Source organism: Rana temporaria, chromosome 1 (assembly GCF_905171775.1).
Source record: "Rana temporaria chromosome 1, aRanTem1.1, whole genome shotgun sequence".
NCBI classification, from domain to species: Eukaryota; Metazoa; Chordata; class Amphibia; order Anura; family Ranidae; genus Rana; species Rana temporaria.
The window spans coordinates 281,241,420-281,262,144 of NC_053489.1; the positions used below are offsets into that span (position 1 = coordinate 281,241,420).

Below are 20,725 nucleotides of genomic sequence, written 5' to 3' on the forward strand. Positions count from 1 at the left end.
TATGGATTTTCAGTCTGTACTGGCAGTGAAAATGCAAGCAGACAGTATTGAGCTGTCCTATTTCAGAGCAACAAGGCAAGTAAAGCCTTATAAATTTGCAAAGGGTCTAAAATTCTTGTCAGAATAGCTTTGTAAACACATTTTTGTGTGAATAAGCCTGGAAAAAGAATGTTATAGGTTGAAAATGTGAATATAGCGACTTTAGGTTTTAATGCACTGTACAGGGCAGCAGTGAGTTTTTTTTTTTTACAACCGTTACATAAATCTTACCAATTAGTGTAAAAGGTAATCTGTTTGATAATAGCTTGCTGGCTTTTATCCCAGCTCTATATAATGATTTGTGTTATGTGTTTGGTTTAGGGGCTGCACAATAGTACTGCTCATCTGAAGAGGAGTTCTTTGTAAGTATGATAATCATCACCAAATGTCTGGTTTTGTTTTTGTGTGTCATAAAAGGACTTGCCACACTTGTATTTTCTATTAGTGTTGTATTTACGCAGTTGACACCCACACTGAGAAAGTACCTACACTCTCTAGCTAGAAGAAAATGTTAACCTTTTTAAAGCATTAACACTATTAATAATAATGTGCTAAAAGAGAGAATGTTTAATGTTTGATTATATAACAAATGTATAGCAAATCAAAGGCTTTGTTGAGGAAAGATTATGTTTTTACATGGAAAAATAAACAAAACAGTATTCTGTAAAGTATAGTGAGTCATAAAGCATCACATAAACTATTTTATCATTTTAGCTCCACATACATTTTTAGAATGGCATCAGTTAAAAAAAAAAATTTAAATATTTTAAAAGAAAGCAATAGGTAAGGCATACACATCAGTAATACATTTACATGTGTATTTTTTTTTTTTTAATTATTAAAGTGGGGGTTCACCCTAAAAACAATTTTCTAACATTACATCGAGCTCACTCTCGACATTGACAGTATGCCTATATTTTTTTTGCTGTACATACCTCGTATAGCTATTTTCTTACCCGGCTTCCGGGTAGTGAATCCCGCGGGAGTGGGCGTTCCTATGCAGCAGTTAGTGATTGACATGATGACAAAAACTACCCCCCCTCGTCGCATAAGGAGCGTCACGAGTTGCCGAAAGAAGCCGAACGTTGGTGTGCAGGCGCCGTATAGCGCCGACTCGACGTTCGGCTTCTTTCGGCAACTCGTGACGCTCCTTATGCGACGAGGGGGGGTAGTTTTTGTCATCAAGTCAATCACTAAGCACATAGACGAAAAAACTCTGGACAGCCGCACTCCAAAATGACTTTAAAATAAAGTTGGTCTTTTATTGTAAAAAGTACATGCAGACACTGCAAACAACGAGTACAGAATGGCCGACGCGTTTCACGCTGCAATTCAGTGCTTAGTCATGGCTTAAAGAATTGTCTGTAAGTCAATCACTAACTGCTGCATAGGAACGCCCACTCCCGCGGGATTCACTAGCCGGAAGCCGGGTAAGAAAATAGCTATACGAGGTATGTACAGCAAATAAAAAAAAAATGGGCATACTGTCAATGTCGAGAGTGAGCTCAATGTAATGTTAGAAAATTGTTTTTAGGGTGAACCCCTGCTTTAAATCTAAAGCATTTTCAAACCCCAAAATAAAATTAAATGAGATAGCTCCATTAGAATGCACTTCCTATCCCAGGGTGGCTATGCTTACTACTCCACTGTATATATGGAAGGAGCCACTTGCTTTCCCCTCTTTATCACCATTTCATATACTGTATACAGTAGTTTATAGAAAGAAGATTGCACTTCCAATTCAGCTAACTCACCCAAGTGACAAGTATACTGCATTTCCAATACAATCAACAGGTATTTGGGGCCAGATTCACAGAGATTTACGTTACTCCGCGGCGGCGTAACGTATCCCATTTAGGTAACACCGCCGCAGGTTTACAGCGTAAGTGCCTGATTCACAAAGCTCTTACATGTAAACTTGCGGCGGTGTAACGTAAATGCGCTTGGCGCAAGCCCGCCTAATTCAAATGGGGCGGGCACCATTTAAATTAGACGCGTTCCCGCGCTGAACGTTCTGCGCATGCTCCGTGTTAAAATTTCCCGACGTGCTTTGCGCGAAATTACGGTGCCCCAACATTTTTTTGAAATGCGACGTGCGTAACGGCGTTTCGTATTCCCGGACGTCTTCCGCAAAAAAAAAAAAAATCGAAATTCGACACGGGAACGACGGCCATACTTTAACATTGCTGTTCTAAAAATAAGCAGGCCTAACTTTGCGACGGGAAAAAATTACTAGCGGCAACGTAAGAGATTGCGACGAACGCGCGGATCTTCTTGGATCGCCGTAAGTAGTCATTTGCATATTCTACGCCGACCGCAATGGAATCGCCACCTAGCGGCCGGCATAGAATTGCATCCTAAGATCCGACGGTGTAAGTCAATTACACCTGTCGGATCTTAGAGCTATCTATGCGTAACTGATTCTATGAATCAGCCGCATAGCTAGGACGGGCAGATCACAGAGATACGATTGCGTATCAGGAGATACGCCGTCGTATCTCTTCTGTGAATCTGGCCCAGAATTCTCATTAAGGAGACTCCTTAAACTTTCAGGTTACACTACTGCATCAAAGCACACAGATTCTGCTGATTGCAGATATTAAAGAATAACTAAATCTAGGAACAAAAATCTAATATACCACAGCTGACTAGTCCTTAGATGTGGTGGCTGCATTTGTTTTCTTGTTTCAGACTAAAAACATGTTTAGTAGGTACAGAAAAAAACGATTTTTGTACTCACTGTATTGTTCTGTTTCTTGGAGTCCATTGAGGGACATGTGGACACATCGGACACTTTTGACACATTTTTGGGACCATTGTCATTTTCACAGCAAAAAGTGCTATAAAAATTCACTGATTACTGTGAAAATGACAATGGTAGTGAAGGGGTTAACCACTAGGGGGCGCTGTAGGGGTTAAGTGTGACCTCATGTGTGTTTCTAACTGTAGGGGGGGTGGGGATGGACGTGTGATGTCAGTGATCGTCATTCCCTATATCAGGGAACAGACGATCACTGACATTGCCACAGAGAAGAACGGGGAAGGTTTGTTTACACTCACCTCTCCCCATTCTTCAGCTCCTGTGACCCGATCACGGGACATCCGCGCCGATCGGGTCCGCGGGTCCCGCAGCTTCGGACCGATTTGAGACCCACGGCTGGGCTCTTAAAGGGGACGTATATATACGTCCCTGTGCCCAGCCGTGCCATTCTGCCGACGTATATCGTCGTGCGGCAGCCCTTAAGTGGTTAAGCTTTGTCCAAAAAAAAAATCTTGTGCAGAGCTGCACCAGATTTTGCACTCTTGACTTTTAGTAAATCAATCTTATGGAGTCTTAAATGTTCAAGTTATATTGCTGATTACAGGAGGATTGAACACTGGCAAAATAAATAAAGGAAAACCACAAGCCGGCTCAGGATAACCCTTCCTTCTACCAGCATGTCCTAGTTTTTGTGCTGGTATCCTAGGAGGATGGACATCTATTCCTAAGCATTGCTGTGTTAAAAACTAACATATTTTTGCTAGAACTTAAAGGGGTGTTCCACTCATTTTTTGTTTATTAAAAGTCAGCAGCTACAAAAAGTGTAGCTGCTGGCTTTTAATAAACATACACTTACCTGCTCCACCGTCCAGTGCCGCACGGAGCTCCACTCCTCTCCCCCCCACTCCGCCGGAATCTCCATCCTAACTGTGGGCACCCGGCCGTGACAGCTTTCCGATTCTCGGCCGGGCACTCACTGCGCATGCGCGAGCGGCGCCATGCCATCTGATTGGACCAGCGATCATCTGGGACCTGTCAAGTGTCCCAGGCGATCGCCTACAGGAGGGGCTGCCAAAAGGCGATTAGACTATTCGCCTTTGCAGCCCCTCGGCGGAAGGAGGAAGTGGGACAGGAAGTCCCACTCCTCCTGAAGCCCCCACTCCCCCCCCAAAAAAAAATTACATGCCAAATGTGGCATGTAAGGGGGCGAGGAGTGGATTAAGCGGAAGTTCCACTTTTGGGTGGAACTCCGCTTTAAAAAAATAAATAAAAATCTTCAATCAAGAATCTACCCTACGTCGCTGCTGGAGTTTGTCTTTTTGATCAGCAGATATCCGGAGATGTTCTCCTCAGACTGGCTTTTGGAGTTTTTTGTCTGAGCTTTTTTCTGTGTATTTGTGTTTCCGAGATCTGGCCTCTCCACTGAGAATATTCCTATATTATGGTTTCATCATTCTTGAAAAGGTTTTACATTTTTCTATACGCTTTTATATCCAAACCAATATAGTTATGCTTTCTTCAGAATCACATCATGGCAATTACAGTTGCATCTCATAATGTCCAAGGTTCCAATTTTCCATATTAAAGAAAGAAGGCATTACCGCCATTACCAATTGTAATTCTCATATAAGAGACTAATTATTTCCTTCTCTAGCCATTCCTGATATATGGAAAATCTTACAGACAATGCCATTTTACCTCCTATTCCTCTAAATCGTGTGGAGTAGCATTTGTCTACTTTTTATATACGACATGTGTACAAGGATCCAGAAAGCAGATTTATAATACTCCAGGGATCCCTTCTGTGCCATACTCTAACCATTGCCAGTATATATGCTCCAAATGATTCTCGTGCCTCCTTTTTTTTTATTCTTTGAGGTTTTGCATCGTAATCAATCTACACATTTAATTATTAGTGGTGAATTTAATCTAGCAGATCATCCTGTATTGGACAAAAGCATAGTTGTTAGTTCAGCTAACAAGATTTTTCCTAAATCCTTTTCTAGATCTCTAAACTCTTAGGCCTCGTACACACGACAGAGTTTCTCGGCAGAATTCACAGAGAAACTCGGTCAAAACCCGGATTCTGCCGAGAAACTCTGTCGTCTGTACACTTTTGGCTCGATGGAGCCGCCGAGGAACTCGTCGAGAAAATAGAGAACATGTTCTATATTTTCTCGTTGTTCTATGGGAGAAGGCGGCCTGCCGAGCTCCTCGGCGGCTTCATCCCAGAACTCGACGAGGAACTCAACGTGTTTGGCACGTCGAGTTCCTCGGCCGTGTGTACGGGGCCTTATACACTTTTTATTCTCATCCTCATGACAGTAATACTCGCCTGGATTATATCTTTAGCATGCCTATGCTTGTAGTCCATTAATCTTCATCTTCTATTCATACTTGCCCATAGTCAGATCACCATATTACTGCTTTTTCTACCTCGCGTACATACCTTGCACCCACTTCCTATACATGGAGAAACAACAACTTCTTTTTGACAGATCAAAATAAATTTGCCCCTATATTGGCCCCAAAATGATCCTACTTATCCAATCACGTATTACAAGGCAACAATTTTCCTGACAAAATGCTTTTGGTCAATATGTCCTTTATCCCCAAGCCGAATAAAGACCATACCCTCCCTCAAAATGACCCTATTAAGGTAATTAATAATGATTTTAAAATGTTCGGTAGATTGCTGGCTAATAAATTGGTGACAGTGATTACATGACTAATCTTTTCAGACTAAATCGGTGTCCTTCCAACTAGACAAATCAAGGATAATCTTTGATTGGTCACCAATATTATCCAGGATTGCCATTTAAACTCCCACCCTGTACTTCCTCTGTACCTTGAAATGCGCAAGACCTTTGATAAGGTTACCTGAACCTCCTCTTATCTAAATATGGCTGTGAATTATTACATGGTTTTCAGGTCCAATATCAGTCCCTCCAAGCCTGAATTAAGTCTATAGGCTGCAATTAAGAATTTTTCCCCTAGGATGAGATACAAGACAACGATGCCCTCTCCCAGGCCTCCTTTTAGCCCTAGCAATTAAACCACAGGCCTGTTTTATAAAATGCAATGTCAATATAAATGGATATGTCAAGAGTCCTAGGGATTTCATATTCAGCATATAAACTGATAATTCACTGTTATTCCTGATAGACCCCATTATATCACGTCCAAGCTTATTAAGAGATATTCCATGAGCTTTCAAGTCTTGGGGTCAATCAATCCAAATGAACTGCTATGCCCATACATTTACCCAATTTGGTTGCAAACTCTGTACTCTACCCTCCTGCGTTTTTTCAAATAAAAATATGCTGAGATTATGCTCCTCCTATCAAATGTAATTTCTTGACAGAGTTATATCAACCAAGATGTCCATCTTGCCCAAACTGTTATTCTGTTTTAGATCTCTAATAGTCTTTATCTATAAATCTATCATAGATACCCTGCAAAAAGAACTTAATACATTTGTATGGCATGATCAGAGGCCAAAATTCCACAAATCTTTACTCTATATACCCCACGTACTAGAGTTGGGACTTTCAAACCTATGGCTCTATTTTTTTGGCTGCCAGCTTCACACAGTTCCCTGGCTCACCCTTGAAGCATTCTCTATTTTTTCTTACCATCTTCCAGGTCAAAATCCATTTGCCTTAGAGCCTCGTCCTCCCTAGTTTCTCAGTCCCTCCACCTTTGGTTTTTACAGTATGTAAAGGTAAATGCAAATTGGTCTCCATATCGCCCCTTTAGCATAATTTTTAGGTTATCCCTTATTCTATGGCAGATGATCAACCCCACCATGTTAAGTTCTCTCACAGTTGCCTCTCAATTTAGCTCCTTTACTCTACTTTAGCAATCACTACATCTTCCTTCTCCTGAGTGCTTTCTCTATATCTAAACTAAAAAAAAATCTTTGCTCACTATGCTTCAAAACTCATAAAACCCTTTTTCACATTTTGAGGACATTTGCCTCTCTGCACCAATAGAAAGTGGTCTTATCTCTTCCATATATCAAGATTGTAATGAATCCCACCTCCTAGAGAAAATTACCCCAATGTTACAATGGGAAGCTGAGTCTGACATGATGTTTTCTTCCCAGGAGTGGTTTGACATGATCTCTAATTTTCTTAAAAATACTTGTTCTATCACAGTCAATGAGGCCGCTATATTAAACTACATAGCAGATGATATATGACTCCTATTAAAACCCGCACTTACTGTCCCAGTGTTCCCCTGGGTGCCCGGACAATGGCACTTTCCTCCACATTTTCTGGAGCTGTAAAGTACTTTGCCCTCTATGACGGCAATGATCCAAATAGCTGACTCCAATCTATCCTTAACTATGCCAATGTGCCTTGTGTTTGCTCTGATTCTTGAAGTTCCTACCCCATGTGAGAGATTGTTACACAGTTTATTTAGTTTTATACAGTTGGTGATAATACTTAATTGGGGTACTGAGATGGTGCCCTGGTCCCAAGTATTATCCATGATGGAAATGTATATACCATTCTTTACACGACTCTATGCATGTCTTCTATAAAAAATTGGATTATTGAGATTCATTGAGGATATGATTCTTCTCTATCTAGCTTTAAGTAAGATCTTCTTCCTTATATTGTATGACCCTGAATTGTCTTATTGTTTTTATTTTATGGCCACTGTGATGGTATCTTTTAATTTTTCCATCTATGTGATACAAGATTTGTTTTTCTTGTTTGAATGGAGCCTAAGTGGTATATGTCTAATCTTTTTTACATAGAAAGATCCTCACATTGGCAGTATGTGTGCTGGACTCTGAAGTGTTTCTGTGAACAGTGCCAGTGTGAACATTTCATGTAGTTGGTATGATGTGCAGAATGTAATTTATTAAAATACACTATTAGTGCAATAATAATTTAAGCTAAGGCCACATCTTGTGTTTAGATTACAAATGAGAAAAGGGTTGAAGTAGCATCTTATAAACTAGTTATTTGCAATAAATAGTGTTATGTAGTATATTTGTTACATATCTATCAGGATTTGTGAAAGTAAAAATGCAAACTGTATTGTACAGTGTACATTAAATAAGAATTTTTTTTTTTTTTTAATCCAGATATTTGTTAGGACTGACTGCAGAAACATAGTCTCTCAACTGTATACTCTAAACCCATGAGGTGCTTGCAGGCAATTCGCTGTATCTTATTCTATGTTTGTGGGACAATAACTCTACCTGAAATAGAATCGTGCATTGACATGCATCTGAGTTTTTGTAAACTGACAAACATCCTGAGGGCATTTATCTTGTGGAGCATATAATGTTTGCATCTATGAATGTTTATACTGGTTTATGTACTGACATTTTTTTTGTCAGTCTTTCAAAGGCTGAGTTTCATTTCTGTCTTTTTTAAACTTTTCACATGTGCACCTTTTTTTGTGGTTCACAATAGCTTACATAAAAGGCTGCAGTGCATATTATTAATGAATTGATATCCTAAGTAGGCTGTTATACACAATTAGATTTAAATAATAATTTGCTGGCAAATAGCAATGTCTAATAATCTCTAGCAGTAAGTCTGAAATTATTTCTTATGTTTAGAACGCTGTTTTTGATTGGTTGCTTTGAGTTAGCATTGATCATATTTTTATACTTTACAAAGTAATTGTGAATCCATGGATTTCTGAATACTTAATAGCTCATCATATTTTCCTTGTTTATGTTCTATCCATGTTATCTGATAAGGAAAGCAAAAATTTATGTTCATGGTTAACATTTTGAAAGTTTATTGAGGAGAATTAAAAAAGTAAAAGTAAAGGATTAAAGTAAATAATAGGTGTGAAGGGCCCTAGAAATGGCAGGCGTTCCAAGGATCTGACTCAAAAGGGTTCTGTTCAAAAATGAAGGCTGTTAAGCTGTTGGATGGATGCAAGTAATCCGACCAAGTGGAAACGATCCCCTCACTCACAGCAGGTATCTCGTACTTCCCGACGATCGTTTCGTCTCACAAAGATGTCGTCACAGGGGGACGCCCCTGTGACGACGTCTTTGTGAGACAAAACGATCATCGGGAAGTTGACGTGCTGACGTCTTCGCCCATAGGACGGGTGTCTACTTGCCGGCCGGCTGTTTGTTTTTATACGTGATTTTATTCAGATGCTTTTGTGAGTATATCTGATTTTTTTCATTAAACTTTGTGCATACAATATTATGCTATGCGAGTATTTCTACCCTCGGTACTGTACGAGATACCTGCTGTGAGTGAGGGGATCGTTTCCACTCGGTCGGATTACTTCCATCCATCCTCCAGCTGTCTAAATTGAGGAGATCGATTTTGGATCCACTCGGATTTCCCACGTCCATCTTCCTTACGACCTATTCCAGTCCAGAGTGTGTTTGACTTCCAGGCATTATTAGCCTGCGTTCTGGTAAGCAGGCTTGTACTTCTGGTGAAGGGACACGTGTGATATTGGTGCCATTAGGCTTTTCTTCACGTTTCTGTCATTGTGGAATCACTTTTGTTTGAAACATATCAGGACTTTCTTTTTTCTTTTTGCTGCCATTTAGTTGTTGGCAAATGGAATTTTTTTTATTTAATATATAATCATGTGGGTACATTTACACTTATGCACTTAGTGTGGTATTTATATTGTTTATATTTAAGATAGTTTCCACAGTTTTTATTTTCATGTTGGTTTACAGCACAGTTTTTCATATTTTCTTGTGCTTTATTATTTGTGTTGTCGCACAATTTTGTTACTGCTGCTTTATATTTATAACATTGCATTTACTGCTAAGTTAGATGCATTTTCAGTATTTCACTTATTTGTATTGTGTTTAGTTACCATTAGGGATTTTCTCTTCTTTTCGATATTACATGAAGCTTTCCAGGGGAGTTGGTGTAGGGGTAGAGGGCAAAAAGCATGTTCGAGCTGGACCCAAGGCTTGACTTGGGTATGAAGATTCCAGTCTACGATTCTTGTTAGTTGGCATGGCCATTGGTATTTAACTAGGTCTGGGAGGCCAATTCCTCCGTTCAGTTTGGGAATCGTTAGCTTGTCAAAGTTTAATCTTGGGCTTGATTTGCCACATATAAACTCTGTGCAGGCTCTGCAGTAGGCTGAGGAGAAGGCCGGAGGTAGTCTAATAGATACTGTTTGCATTATGTGCAATAGTCTGGGCAGAATTTTCATTTTAGTTATTAATGCTAGGCAAAACCAGGAAAAAATACCTGTTTACCATGACTTAAGATCATGTTGGATAGTTCGGAGAATCGGGAGATAGTTTGTTGCATAGAGGTCGGAAAGTTTGGAGGGAAGTTGGATTCCAAGGTACGTGATGGACTTTTGGTTCCAACTAAATGGGAAATTCGCTTGGCATTGTCTTAGTGTTCCCTTTTCTAGAGATATGTTCAGTGCATGGGATTTTGTAAAATGTATTTGTAGATTAGTTAGGGTTTTAAATGTGGTGAAATCTTTGAGTAGATTGGGAAACATAGTCAGGGGTTCTGAAAAGAAAGAGAAACATGTCATCTGCAAACACTGCTAACTTGAAGGAGTGTTAAGTGACGTGTAGATGCTCTTGATGACGTGGTTCAATCTGAGGCGGTGGAGTAGTCCATTCCTCCTCCATGCTGCTTGTTGATGTGGTCCATTCCTCCTCCATGATGCCTGCTGATGGGGTCCAACCCGTTTCCATGCTGCCTGCTGATGGGGTTCAGCCTGCATCTATGCTTGCCAATAGGGTTCAGCCTGCTTCTATGTTTGCCAATGGGGTTTAGCCTGTCTCTATGCTTCTTGATGGGGTTCAACCTGCTTCTATGCTTGCCGATGGGGTTCAGTCAGCTGGTGACCTGCCTTCCACTGCCAAGCTTGCCCTTGGTGACCTACCTTCCGTTGCCAAGCCTGTCGCTGGTGACCTGTCGTCCGATGGTGACCTACCATCTGCAGCCAAGACTGCCACTGGTGGCCTGCCTTCCACTGTCGATCCTACTGCTGGTAACCTGTTGACCGCTGCCAAGCCTGCCGCTGATGAATTTCCGCTGGTGACCTGCCATCAACTGTCCACCTTACTGCTGGTGACCTGCCATCTGCTGCCAAGCCTGTCGCTGGTGACCTGTTGTCTGCTGCCAAGTTTGCCTCTGATGAACTGCTGCCAGCTGGACTATGCTAATTACCTGGCTGCCGCCCAGTCGAACTATTCTGATTTCCAAGCTCTGTTGACTGGGTGTTTAGCCTCCAGACCCCAGCAGTGGGGTACCCAATTGGCTTCCAGACCCCAGTGGTGGGGCACAATGGAACGTCCAGAGGCTTCTCCTTAAGAGGGGGGAACTGTTGAAATTGAGCTCACCAGTTGGTGGCACTGTGATGCTCTGGGTCGATTGCTGCAGTTCCAGTGTCCACCAGCAGTCAGCAGATTCCAGCAATCAGTTCAACCTAGCCACACCTGCTGGGAGGGTATTCCAATTCTACTTCTGCTATGGCTCCTTGCCTCAGTGTTTTGGCTGCTACTGCCTTGTTCCATGTTTGCTGTGTTGCTGCCTCACTCTGTTGCCACTTACCCTTTATCTTGCCCTGTATCCAGTTCCATGTTGCCCTTTTCCTTTCTCAGTCTTGTTTCCCTTCTTCCCATCCACTCCCCCAGTTTTCTCCCTGCCTTGTATATTCCTGTGTATATATTTGTATATTTAGTTAGCTGTTTGGTTTCTGCATTTTGGTCGTTCAGTTTTGATTCTCATGCGTTCTCATGTTTATTGCTGTTGGTGTGTGGTTATTTTTCACTGTAAATAAGTCTCACTTTAAAAATATGTATACTGTATATGGTCTGGTCCCAGATTATATGTGTAGCTTCATGTATCTGCTCTGCCAGATGCTGATTCCTGACTCTACCTGTACATTGACGACTTGCTTCCAGGTTTGGGGTGCCCCCTGTAGACCTGTGCTGTGATTGGACACAGTACGAGTTTGGCAGCTGATTTAAGCCAATGTTTTTGGCTAGAGTCAGCTGATGTGGCCAACCTGTGTCCAACCACACACACAGAGTTATGTGTTTAAAAACAGCCAGATAGGAAAGTAAAAGCAGCACACATTATACACATTACACATTGTTAGATATACAGTTAACCCTTTGATTGCCCCTAGATGTTAACCCCTTTCCAGCCAGTGTCATTAGTACAGTAACAGTATACAGTATTAGCACTGATCACTGTATTAGTGTTGCTATTGATGTCAGTGTCAGTTAGTAAGTCAGTGTACTTCCAGATAGCGTCAGCTAGCACCAAATTGCCCACCACACTATCACAGTACCCCTATAAGTCGTTGAACACCACTATTACTAGTATAGTGTCATAGCTGCGTGAATTCCAGTATATATACCATTGCTTGTAGATGCTATAACTTTCAATTTTTTTTGTACCAAAGACATGTGGCAGAATAAATTATGGCCTAAATTTATGAAAAAATTTGAAAGTAGAAAATATAATATTCTTTTTAAATATTTGGTCTTTTTTTACTTTTTATTTTGTTGAGCAGCAGCATATCATTAATCAGAAGAGACATTTTTTTTGCTACCTCTGTACACCTTATCATCTTTACAGACTTCTAAACTTCCAAATACCTCATTGTAGCACAAGACGACTACATGTTTCCATGTGCCACAACAAGGCATGCCACTACATAATGTTTATATGAAATGGATAGCCTTGTCCAGATTATTTGAATTATTATTATTACAATTCTTATGTATTATTTAATATTATTATCATACAGGATTTATGTACCGCAGCACTTTACAAAATAAATAGAGGCAGTATAGTTCAAGACAAGATGGTTAGAAGGGCCCTGCTTATGAAAGCTTATTATCTAAAAGGCATGGCTAAGTAATACAAGCTATTTGAGTATATATTCTTATTGCTCTCAGCCTCCTCCAAATCTCCAAATACCTTTTTTTTGTTTGCTGCTGTGAACCGATTTCCTAGTATCTGGTGGCTACGTTCATTCTTCATGGTCCCACTGTACCTCTCTTGATACCTCCTGCGATGGATTTGATTGTGGAATTCATAGTGTGTATAGAGTAGTGCAGGTGACCACAACTAAGGTGCACTGCTAGTCCCAAACAAACAGAAGTGATGGGTAAAAAGGAAAGGTTTGGTAGCTTGCAGAGGACATTACAAGGAGGCAGAAAAACTAAGTAGGACAAATAGATTACAGGGCCATTAAGTAGTGGATGTGTATGAGTGATTTTTGGACAATAGGGATATTGCTTAGTGTCACTTAATACAAATGTCAAGGGTCAGGCCTTGTACACACGACCGAACAAGTCCGCTGAAACTGGTCCGCGGACCAGTTTCCGCGGACATGTCTGACCGTGTGTAGGGCCTAGCGGACAGTTTTCCGGCCTAGCGGACAGGTTTCCAGTGGAAAAAAGTTTCTTAGCATGCTAAGAAACTTGTCCGTTGGAAACATGTCCGTCGGACATGTCCGATGGTTAGTACGACTCATCGGACATGTCCGCTGGTTACATAGTTACATAGTTAGTCAGGTTGAAAAAAGACACAAGTCCATCCAGTTCAACCACAAAAAAAAATAAACAAACAAAATAAAAACACAATACAATCCCATACACCCAACTCCATACCCACAGTTGATCCAGAGGAAGGCAAAAAACCCCAGCAGAGCATGATCCAATTTGCTACAGCAGGGGAAAAAATTCCTTCCTGATCCCCCGAGAGGCAATCGGATTTACCCTAGATCAACTTTACCTACAAATCTTAGTACTCAGTTATTTTATGTACATTTAGGAAAGAATCCAGGCCTTTCTTAAAGCAATCTACTGAGCTGGCCAGAACCACCTCTGGAGGGAGTCTGTTCCACATTTTCACAGCTCTTACTGTGAAAAAACCTTTCCGTATTTGGAGGTGAAATCTCTTTTCCTCTAGACGTAAAGAGTGCCCCCTTGTCCTCAGTGTTGACCGTAAAGTGAATAACTCAACACCAAGTACACTGTATGGACCTCTTATATATTTGTACATGTTGATCATATCCCCCCTAATTCTCCTCTTCTCAAGAGTGAATAGATTTAGTTCTTCTAATCTTTCCTCATAGCTGAGCTCCTCCATGCATCTTATCAGTTTGGTTGCTCTTCTCTGCACTTTCTCCAGTTCTCCGATATCCTTTTTGAGAACTGGTGCCCAAAACTGAACTGCATATTCCAGATGAGGTCTTACTAATGATTTGTACAGGGGCAAAATTATATCTCTGTCTCTGGAGTCCATACCTCTCTTAATACAAGAAAGGACTTTGCTCGCTTTGGAAACCGCAGCTTGGCATTGCATGCCATTATTGAGCTTATGATCAACTAAAACCCCCAGATCCTTCTCCACTACAGATCCCCCCAGTTGTACTCCCCCTAGTATGTATGATGCATGCATATTCTTAGCCCCCAAGTGCATAACTTTACATTTATCAACATTAAACCTCATCTGCCACTCAGTCGCCCAATTAGACAGAGCATTGAGGTCGGCTTGTAAATTGGCGACATCCTGCAAGGACGTTATTCCACTGCATAGCTTGGTGTCATCTGCAAAGACAGAAATGTTACTTTTGATCCCAGACCCAATATCATTTATAAATATATTGAAAAGTAAGGGTCCCAGCACTGAACCTTGGGGTACACCACTGATAACCTTGGACCATTCAGAGTAAGAATCATTAACCACGACTCTCTGAATTCTGTCTTTCAGCCAATTTTCTATCCATTTACAAACTGATAAATCCAATCCTGTAGACCTTACCTTACACATGAGCCGTGTGTGCGGAACTGTATCGAACGCTTTTGCAAAATCCAAATATATCACGTCCACAGCCACTCCTCTGTCCAGGGTTTTACTTACCTCTTCATAAAAGGAAATCAGGTTTGTCTGACAACTTCTGTCTTTCATGAATCCATGTTGTCTGCTGCTTAAATAGTTTTTTTCCTGCAAGAACTCATCCATATGGTCTTTTATTAAACGTTCCAGTATCTTCCCAACTATAGAAGTTAGACTAACAGGTCTATAGTTACTTGGTAAAGACTTTGTTCCCTTTTTAAATATAGGCACCACATTGGCTCTACGCCAATCCAGTGGTACTATTCCTGTCATTAATGAGTCCCTAAATATTAGATACAGTGGCTTTGAAATGACAGAGCTCAACTCACCTAGGATCCGTGGGTGGATGCCATCAGGTCCAGGTGCTTTATCCACCTTTATTCTGTCTAAATATTTCTGGACCATATCACTTTTGAGCCATTGTGGATTTGGGGCTGTGTCACTCCCACCCCCATTTTGGACATGAGCTCCCCCATGCTCCATTGTATACACAGAGCTGAAGAAAGCATTTAATAAATTTGCCTTCTCTTTGTCCCCAGTCACCCACTCTAGATTATTTTGTAAGGGGCCTACATGCTCAGACTTCACCTTTTTACTATTAATATATTTAAAGAATTTTTTGGGGTTTGTCCTACTATCTTTTGCAATCTGTCGTTCATTTTGAATTTTTGCATCCTTGATTTCCTTTTTACATATCCTGTTATATTCTTTGTAACATTTAAACAACACTAGTGTTCCTTCATTTTTATGTTATGACGTATAACCAGCGTGCAGAAATCCCGCACATGCGTCGAATTGATTCGACGCATGCGTGGAAAAATTGAACTCGCGTGTTAGAGAACGTCGGTGTCTTATACGTCACCGCGTTCTCTGTCCGCGGGGATTTTGGTCTGATGGTGTGTACACACATCAGACCAAAAGCTCCCAGCAGACATGTCCGATGAAAACGGTTCGCGGACCATTTTCATTGGACATGTCTGCTCGTGTGTACAAGGCCTTAGAGGGAGTAGCAGTGTGTGTCCATTGTGTTAGGGCAAAAGATGAGGTTAGGTTGTGAAGTTGAGAGGCAGCAGGGGTGTTACCATTAACTGGAGGAATGTTAAGGTTACTAAGATTGAGAGTGGGCATTTCAGAGAGGAGAAATTGGAGTAGCCAGATAGTGACATCATCAAGGAAGAATAACACTAGTTTAGGAGGCTGATCTCAGTAAGCCTCTGAGAAACATGAAAAAACCCTCAAATAAATGTCACTGCATTGCACCAATGCACTGAAGCTTCTTTGCTGCATGTTGCGGCAAAGTACACGGTAAGGCAGAGTAGCGCATACAATATCTCTGCCTCAAAGTTCCCACCATCAAGCTTTCTCCTCACTTTATTGGTCCTTATTAAGTATTCGCCAGAATCAGTCTAGTTTCCCACCAGATTATTGCTCCCTCCCCACCCTCAGATTTCTAAATCTTTTTATGTTTTGTTATTGAAGCTTCTAGTACTGAAATCTGAATTTCAGATATATATGTTTTTGCATAGCTACATTAGTCAATGTACCAATGTAAGTATGCATATTCCATACCCGTGTGATCTATGTGTAAGCGGAGAATCACTGTACCTACAACTACTATAGTGATTCTGGCTGTATTCTAATACTGTATATCCAATACTAAGCGGATACTCTGCTGTATAAAATCCCCAAATGTATAAATTGTGCATTTCCCTATAGTAATATTATAAGTTCTCTGGAAGCATCAAATAAAATAGATATTGGGCTTACAAAAAATCTAACTTTACATGTGCTCCCAGGTAACCCACATTTTTAATAATTACAAGAAAGATCAAAAAAATTGTCATATTTCTCTTTCTAGAAATTGTAAGCATAAAAACAACATCAATTAAAATACTGTCTTTGCAGTATTCTAATGCATCCACAAGGGTCAGTGCATTTTGTGAATACCCCATTTCTTCAGAAATGCCACACAGCAGTAATTTTTTTCAAAGACGCCATCTACAGAATCTACAATACGTTTTAACCACTTACCCCCCGGAACATATTGCTGCCTAAAGACCAGAGTACTTTTTGCGATTCGGGACTGCGTCGCTTTAACAGACAATTGCGCGGTCGTGCGACGTGGCTCCCAAACAAAATTGGCGTCCTTTTTTTCCCACAAATAGAGCTTTCTTTTGGTGGTATTTGATCACCTCTGCGTTTTTTATTTTTTGCGCTATAAACAAAAATAGAGCGACAATTTTGAAAAAAATGAATATTTTTTACTTTTTGCTGTAATAAATATCCCCCAAAAATATATAAAAAAACATTTTTTTTCCTCAGTTTAGGCCGATACGTATTCTTCTACATATTTTTCGTAAAAAAAATCGCAATAAGCGTTTATTGATTGGTTTGCGCAAAAGTTATAGCGTTTACAAAATAGGGGGTATTTTTATGGCATTTTTATTAATATTTTTTTTACTAGTAATGGCGGCGATCAGCGATTTTTTTTTTTCGGTATTGCGACATTATGGCGGACACTTCGGACATGTTTGACACATTTTTGGGACCATTGGCATTTTTATAGCGATCAGTGCTATAAAAATGCATTAGATTACTATAAAAATGCCACTGGCAGTGAAGGGGTTAACACTAGGGGGCGGGGAAGGGGTTAAGTATGCCTGGGTGTGTTCTTACTGTGGGGGGGGGGGTGGCCTCACTAGGGGAAACACTGATTTTCTGTTCATACAGTGTATGAACAGAAAATCAGCATTTCCCCTGCTGACAGGAACGAGAGCTGTGTGTTTACACACACAGCTCCCGTTCCCCGCTCTGTACCGAGCGATCGCGTGTGCCCGGCGGCGATCGCGCCCGCCGGGCACACGCACGGGAGTCGGGGGCGAGCGGGGAGCGCGCGCGCGCGCCTCCGGCGGCGCGCGCGCGCCCCCTAGTGGCGGCTATACGATAGGACGTATAGCTACGGGCTCTCGCCCAGGAGAGCCGACCTGCCGCCGTATAATGACGGTGGCTGGTCGGCTACTAGTTAAGTATAATATCATATTCAGATGCCTACAGATTGCAAATACACCCACAAGTGGTTACTTACAGATATTATGACATAAAAGCACATAATTTATCTCAAAACAAACAAGGCTCTTGGTGATATCTATGATGTTATCTTGGGAATCTCATTACTCTCAAAGGAGATACTATGGCCAGGTGTGAAATCCAATACAAGATTACAAAGAATATGATGGTACAACTACAGAAGAAGGGGGGAAGGAAATACAGTGCCTTGAAAAAGTATTCACACCCTTTGAAATTTTCAACAATTTGTCATGTTACAACCAAAAACATCATGTATTTTTGGGGGATTTTATGTGACAGACCAACACAAAGTGGCACATAATTGTGAAGTGGAAGGAAAATGATAAATGGTTTTCTACATTTTTTACAAATACATATCTAAAAAGTGTGGGGTGCATTTGTATTCTGCCCCCTGAGTCAATACTTTGTAGAACCACCTTTCACTGCAATTACAGCTGCAAGTCTTTTTGGATATGTCTCTACCAGCTTGGCACATCTAGAGAGCTCATTCTTCTTTGCAAAATAGCTCAAGCTCTGTCAGATTGGATGGGGAGTGCCTGTGAACAGCAATTTTCAAGTCTTGATACAGATTCTCAACTGGATTTAGGTCTGGACTTTGACTGGGCCATTCTAACACATGAATATGCTTTCATCTAAACCATTCCATTGTAGTGCTGGCTGTATGTTTAGGGTCATTGTCCTGCTGGAAGGTGAACCCATGCCCCAGTCTCAAATCTTTTGCAGACTATAATAGGTTTTCTTCTAAGATTGCCCTGTATTTGGCTACATTCATCTTCCCATCAACTCTGACCAGCTTCTCTGTCCATGCTGAAGAAAAGAATCCCCACAACATGATGCTGCCACCACCATGTTTCACGGTGGAGATGGTGTGTTCAGGTGATGTGCGGTGTTAGTTTTCAATTTTGATCTCATCTGACCAGGGCACCTGCTTCCACATGTTTGCTGTGTCCCCTACATGGCTTCTCCCAAACTGCAAATGGGACTTCCTATGGCTTTATTTTAACAATGGCTTTCTTCTTGCCACTATTCCAGGGCCAGATTTGTGGAGTTGTATGACTAAAAGTTGTCCCATGGATTCTCCCACCTGAGCTTTGGATCTCTGCAGCTCCTCCAGAGTTATAATGGGCGTCTTGGCTTTTTCTCAGATTAATCCTCTCCTTGCCCGAGCCTGTCAGTTTAGGTGGATGGCCATGTCTTGGTAGGCTTGCAGTTTTGCCATAATGTTATTTTTTTTTGGATGATGGATTGAACAGTGCTTTGTGAAATGTTCAAAGTTTGAGATATTTTTTTATTACCTAACCCTGCTTTAAACGTTTCCACAACTTTATCCCTGACCTACCTTCATGATGCTTTTTGTTCACCAAGGATCTCTAACAAACCTCTGAGGGTTTCCTAGAACAGCTGTATTTATATTGAGATTAAATTACACACAGGTGGACTATTTACTAATTGAGTGATTTCTGAAGGCAATTGGTTGCACTAGATTTTAGTTAGGGGTATCAGAGTAAAGAGGGCTGAATACAAATGCACACCACACTTTTAGCATATTTAATTGTAAAACATTTTGAAAACCATTTATCGTTTTCTTTCCACTTCACAATTATGTGCCATTGGTCTATCACATAAAATCCCAATAAAATACATTGACGTTTTTGGTTGTAACGTGACAAAATGAGGAACATTTCAAGGGATATGAATACTTTTTCAAGGCATTGTATATTCCCACTGATGATAGCCTCAATATTGTATCAGAGGGAGGGATCAAACAAGCCCACAGGGCCCATGGGGGGACTCTAGGGTATACACTCTCTTTAGTTTCAAATGAAAGCAAAAGAAAAAAAGTAAATTAAAGTCTCTGCCAAAAAATGGGGACTGCCAGTGACCCAGATTCCAAGGAGTAGGGATAACGCTTAGAGGACTGAGGAGGGTAAATAGTTGCTACACAAAGCAATGCTCAGATATGGCCATGAATGAAAAGACAAGAAATTGTTAGCTACCAAAAGGAAAGACAGAAAGACACAGTAAAATGGTTTCATTTGCAAAAAGGTCATGGCTTGTTCTCCCAGAATGGCAACAAATAATCTGTCTTTGCTTACCAGACAGTGATTAACACAGGAAATTTCTGTTAAGTGCCATAGCAGGTGAAACATTGAAGTTTGATGTAGTAGAAAGAAAAAAGGGACAACAGGCTAAAATTGTGACAGGCCTAGTGGGCACAGTAGCCAAAGGCAAATAAATGGCCCCCAGATTCTTACCTCTTTACAGTAGAAGGTGAGAAAAATTAACTAATCATCAAACTATGGAAGAAGATAGTACATTACATTTCTATGCTACATCAGGGTTTTTTCTATTTCTATTTATCCAATATATATTTTCAATAAAACTGACTGGTTGATCCTCCCTGAAGATATTTTTGTGGACCCTAATGGCCCGTACACACGATCCGAATATCGGACGAAAACGATCGTCCGATAAAGAATCGTACGATTTTCGGATCGTGTGTACACTACTTTCGAGAGCCGATCACGACCGTTCATCCGATATTATTCAATCGGACATGCACGAAAATTTTCCTCGTACGATGTAAGATCGTACGATTTTCGTTTAGTCAGTACAGTTGTCGTCCGACAATACAATACAAATACATTACAACACATGACATCACTTCCGATTATTTTTTTCGGTCGTACGAGAATTTTCGTGACTTTAATAACCTATTTCATTTTACTTGCGACTATTAAGCGAAAAAAGTCGTATGATCCATCGTACGATATTCGGATCGTGTTTACGGGCCATTAGTCCTCTTTAAATATATGCTTGTTTATATCTAGAGGATCATGTCAACATCCATTCCCTGCACAATTACGTGGGGAGCTTAATTTGGTATGGGGATATGGCATACGGGGTAGAGTCTGAGATATCCGATCTTCTACTGGTTACCCACCTCTGTATCTCTAGCACAGTGATTTTTTATCTTGTTCTTTATATG

General features: G+C 40.8%; 1 protein-coding gene across 1 annotated transcript in view; it reads left to right on the forward strand.

Annotated features, from left to right (window-relative positions):
- Positions 1–20,725, forward strand: part of TRPM6 (transient receptor potential cation channel subfamily M member 6) — a 253,247-nt gene that overhangs the window by 162,026 nt on the left and 70,496 nt on the right. Inside the window, exon 32 of the mRNA XM_040324943.1 lies at positions 361–401. Coding sequence (XP_040180877.1) covers positions 361–401 — 41 coding nt within the window. The remainder of the gene's footprint in view (positions 1–360; positions 402–20,725) is intronic.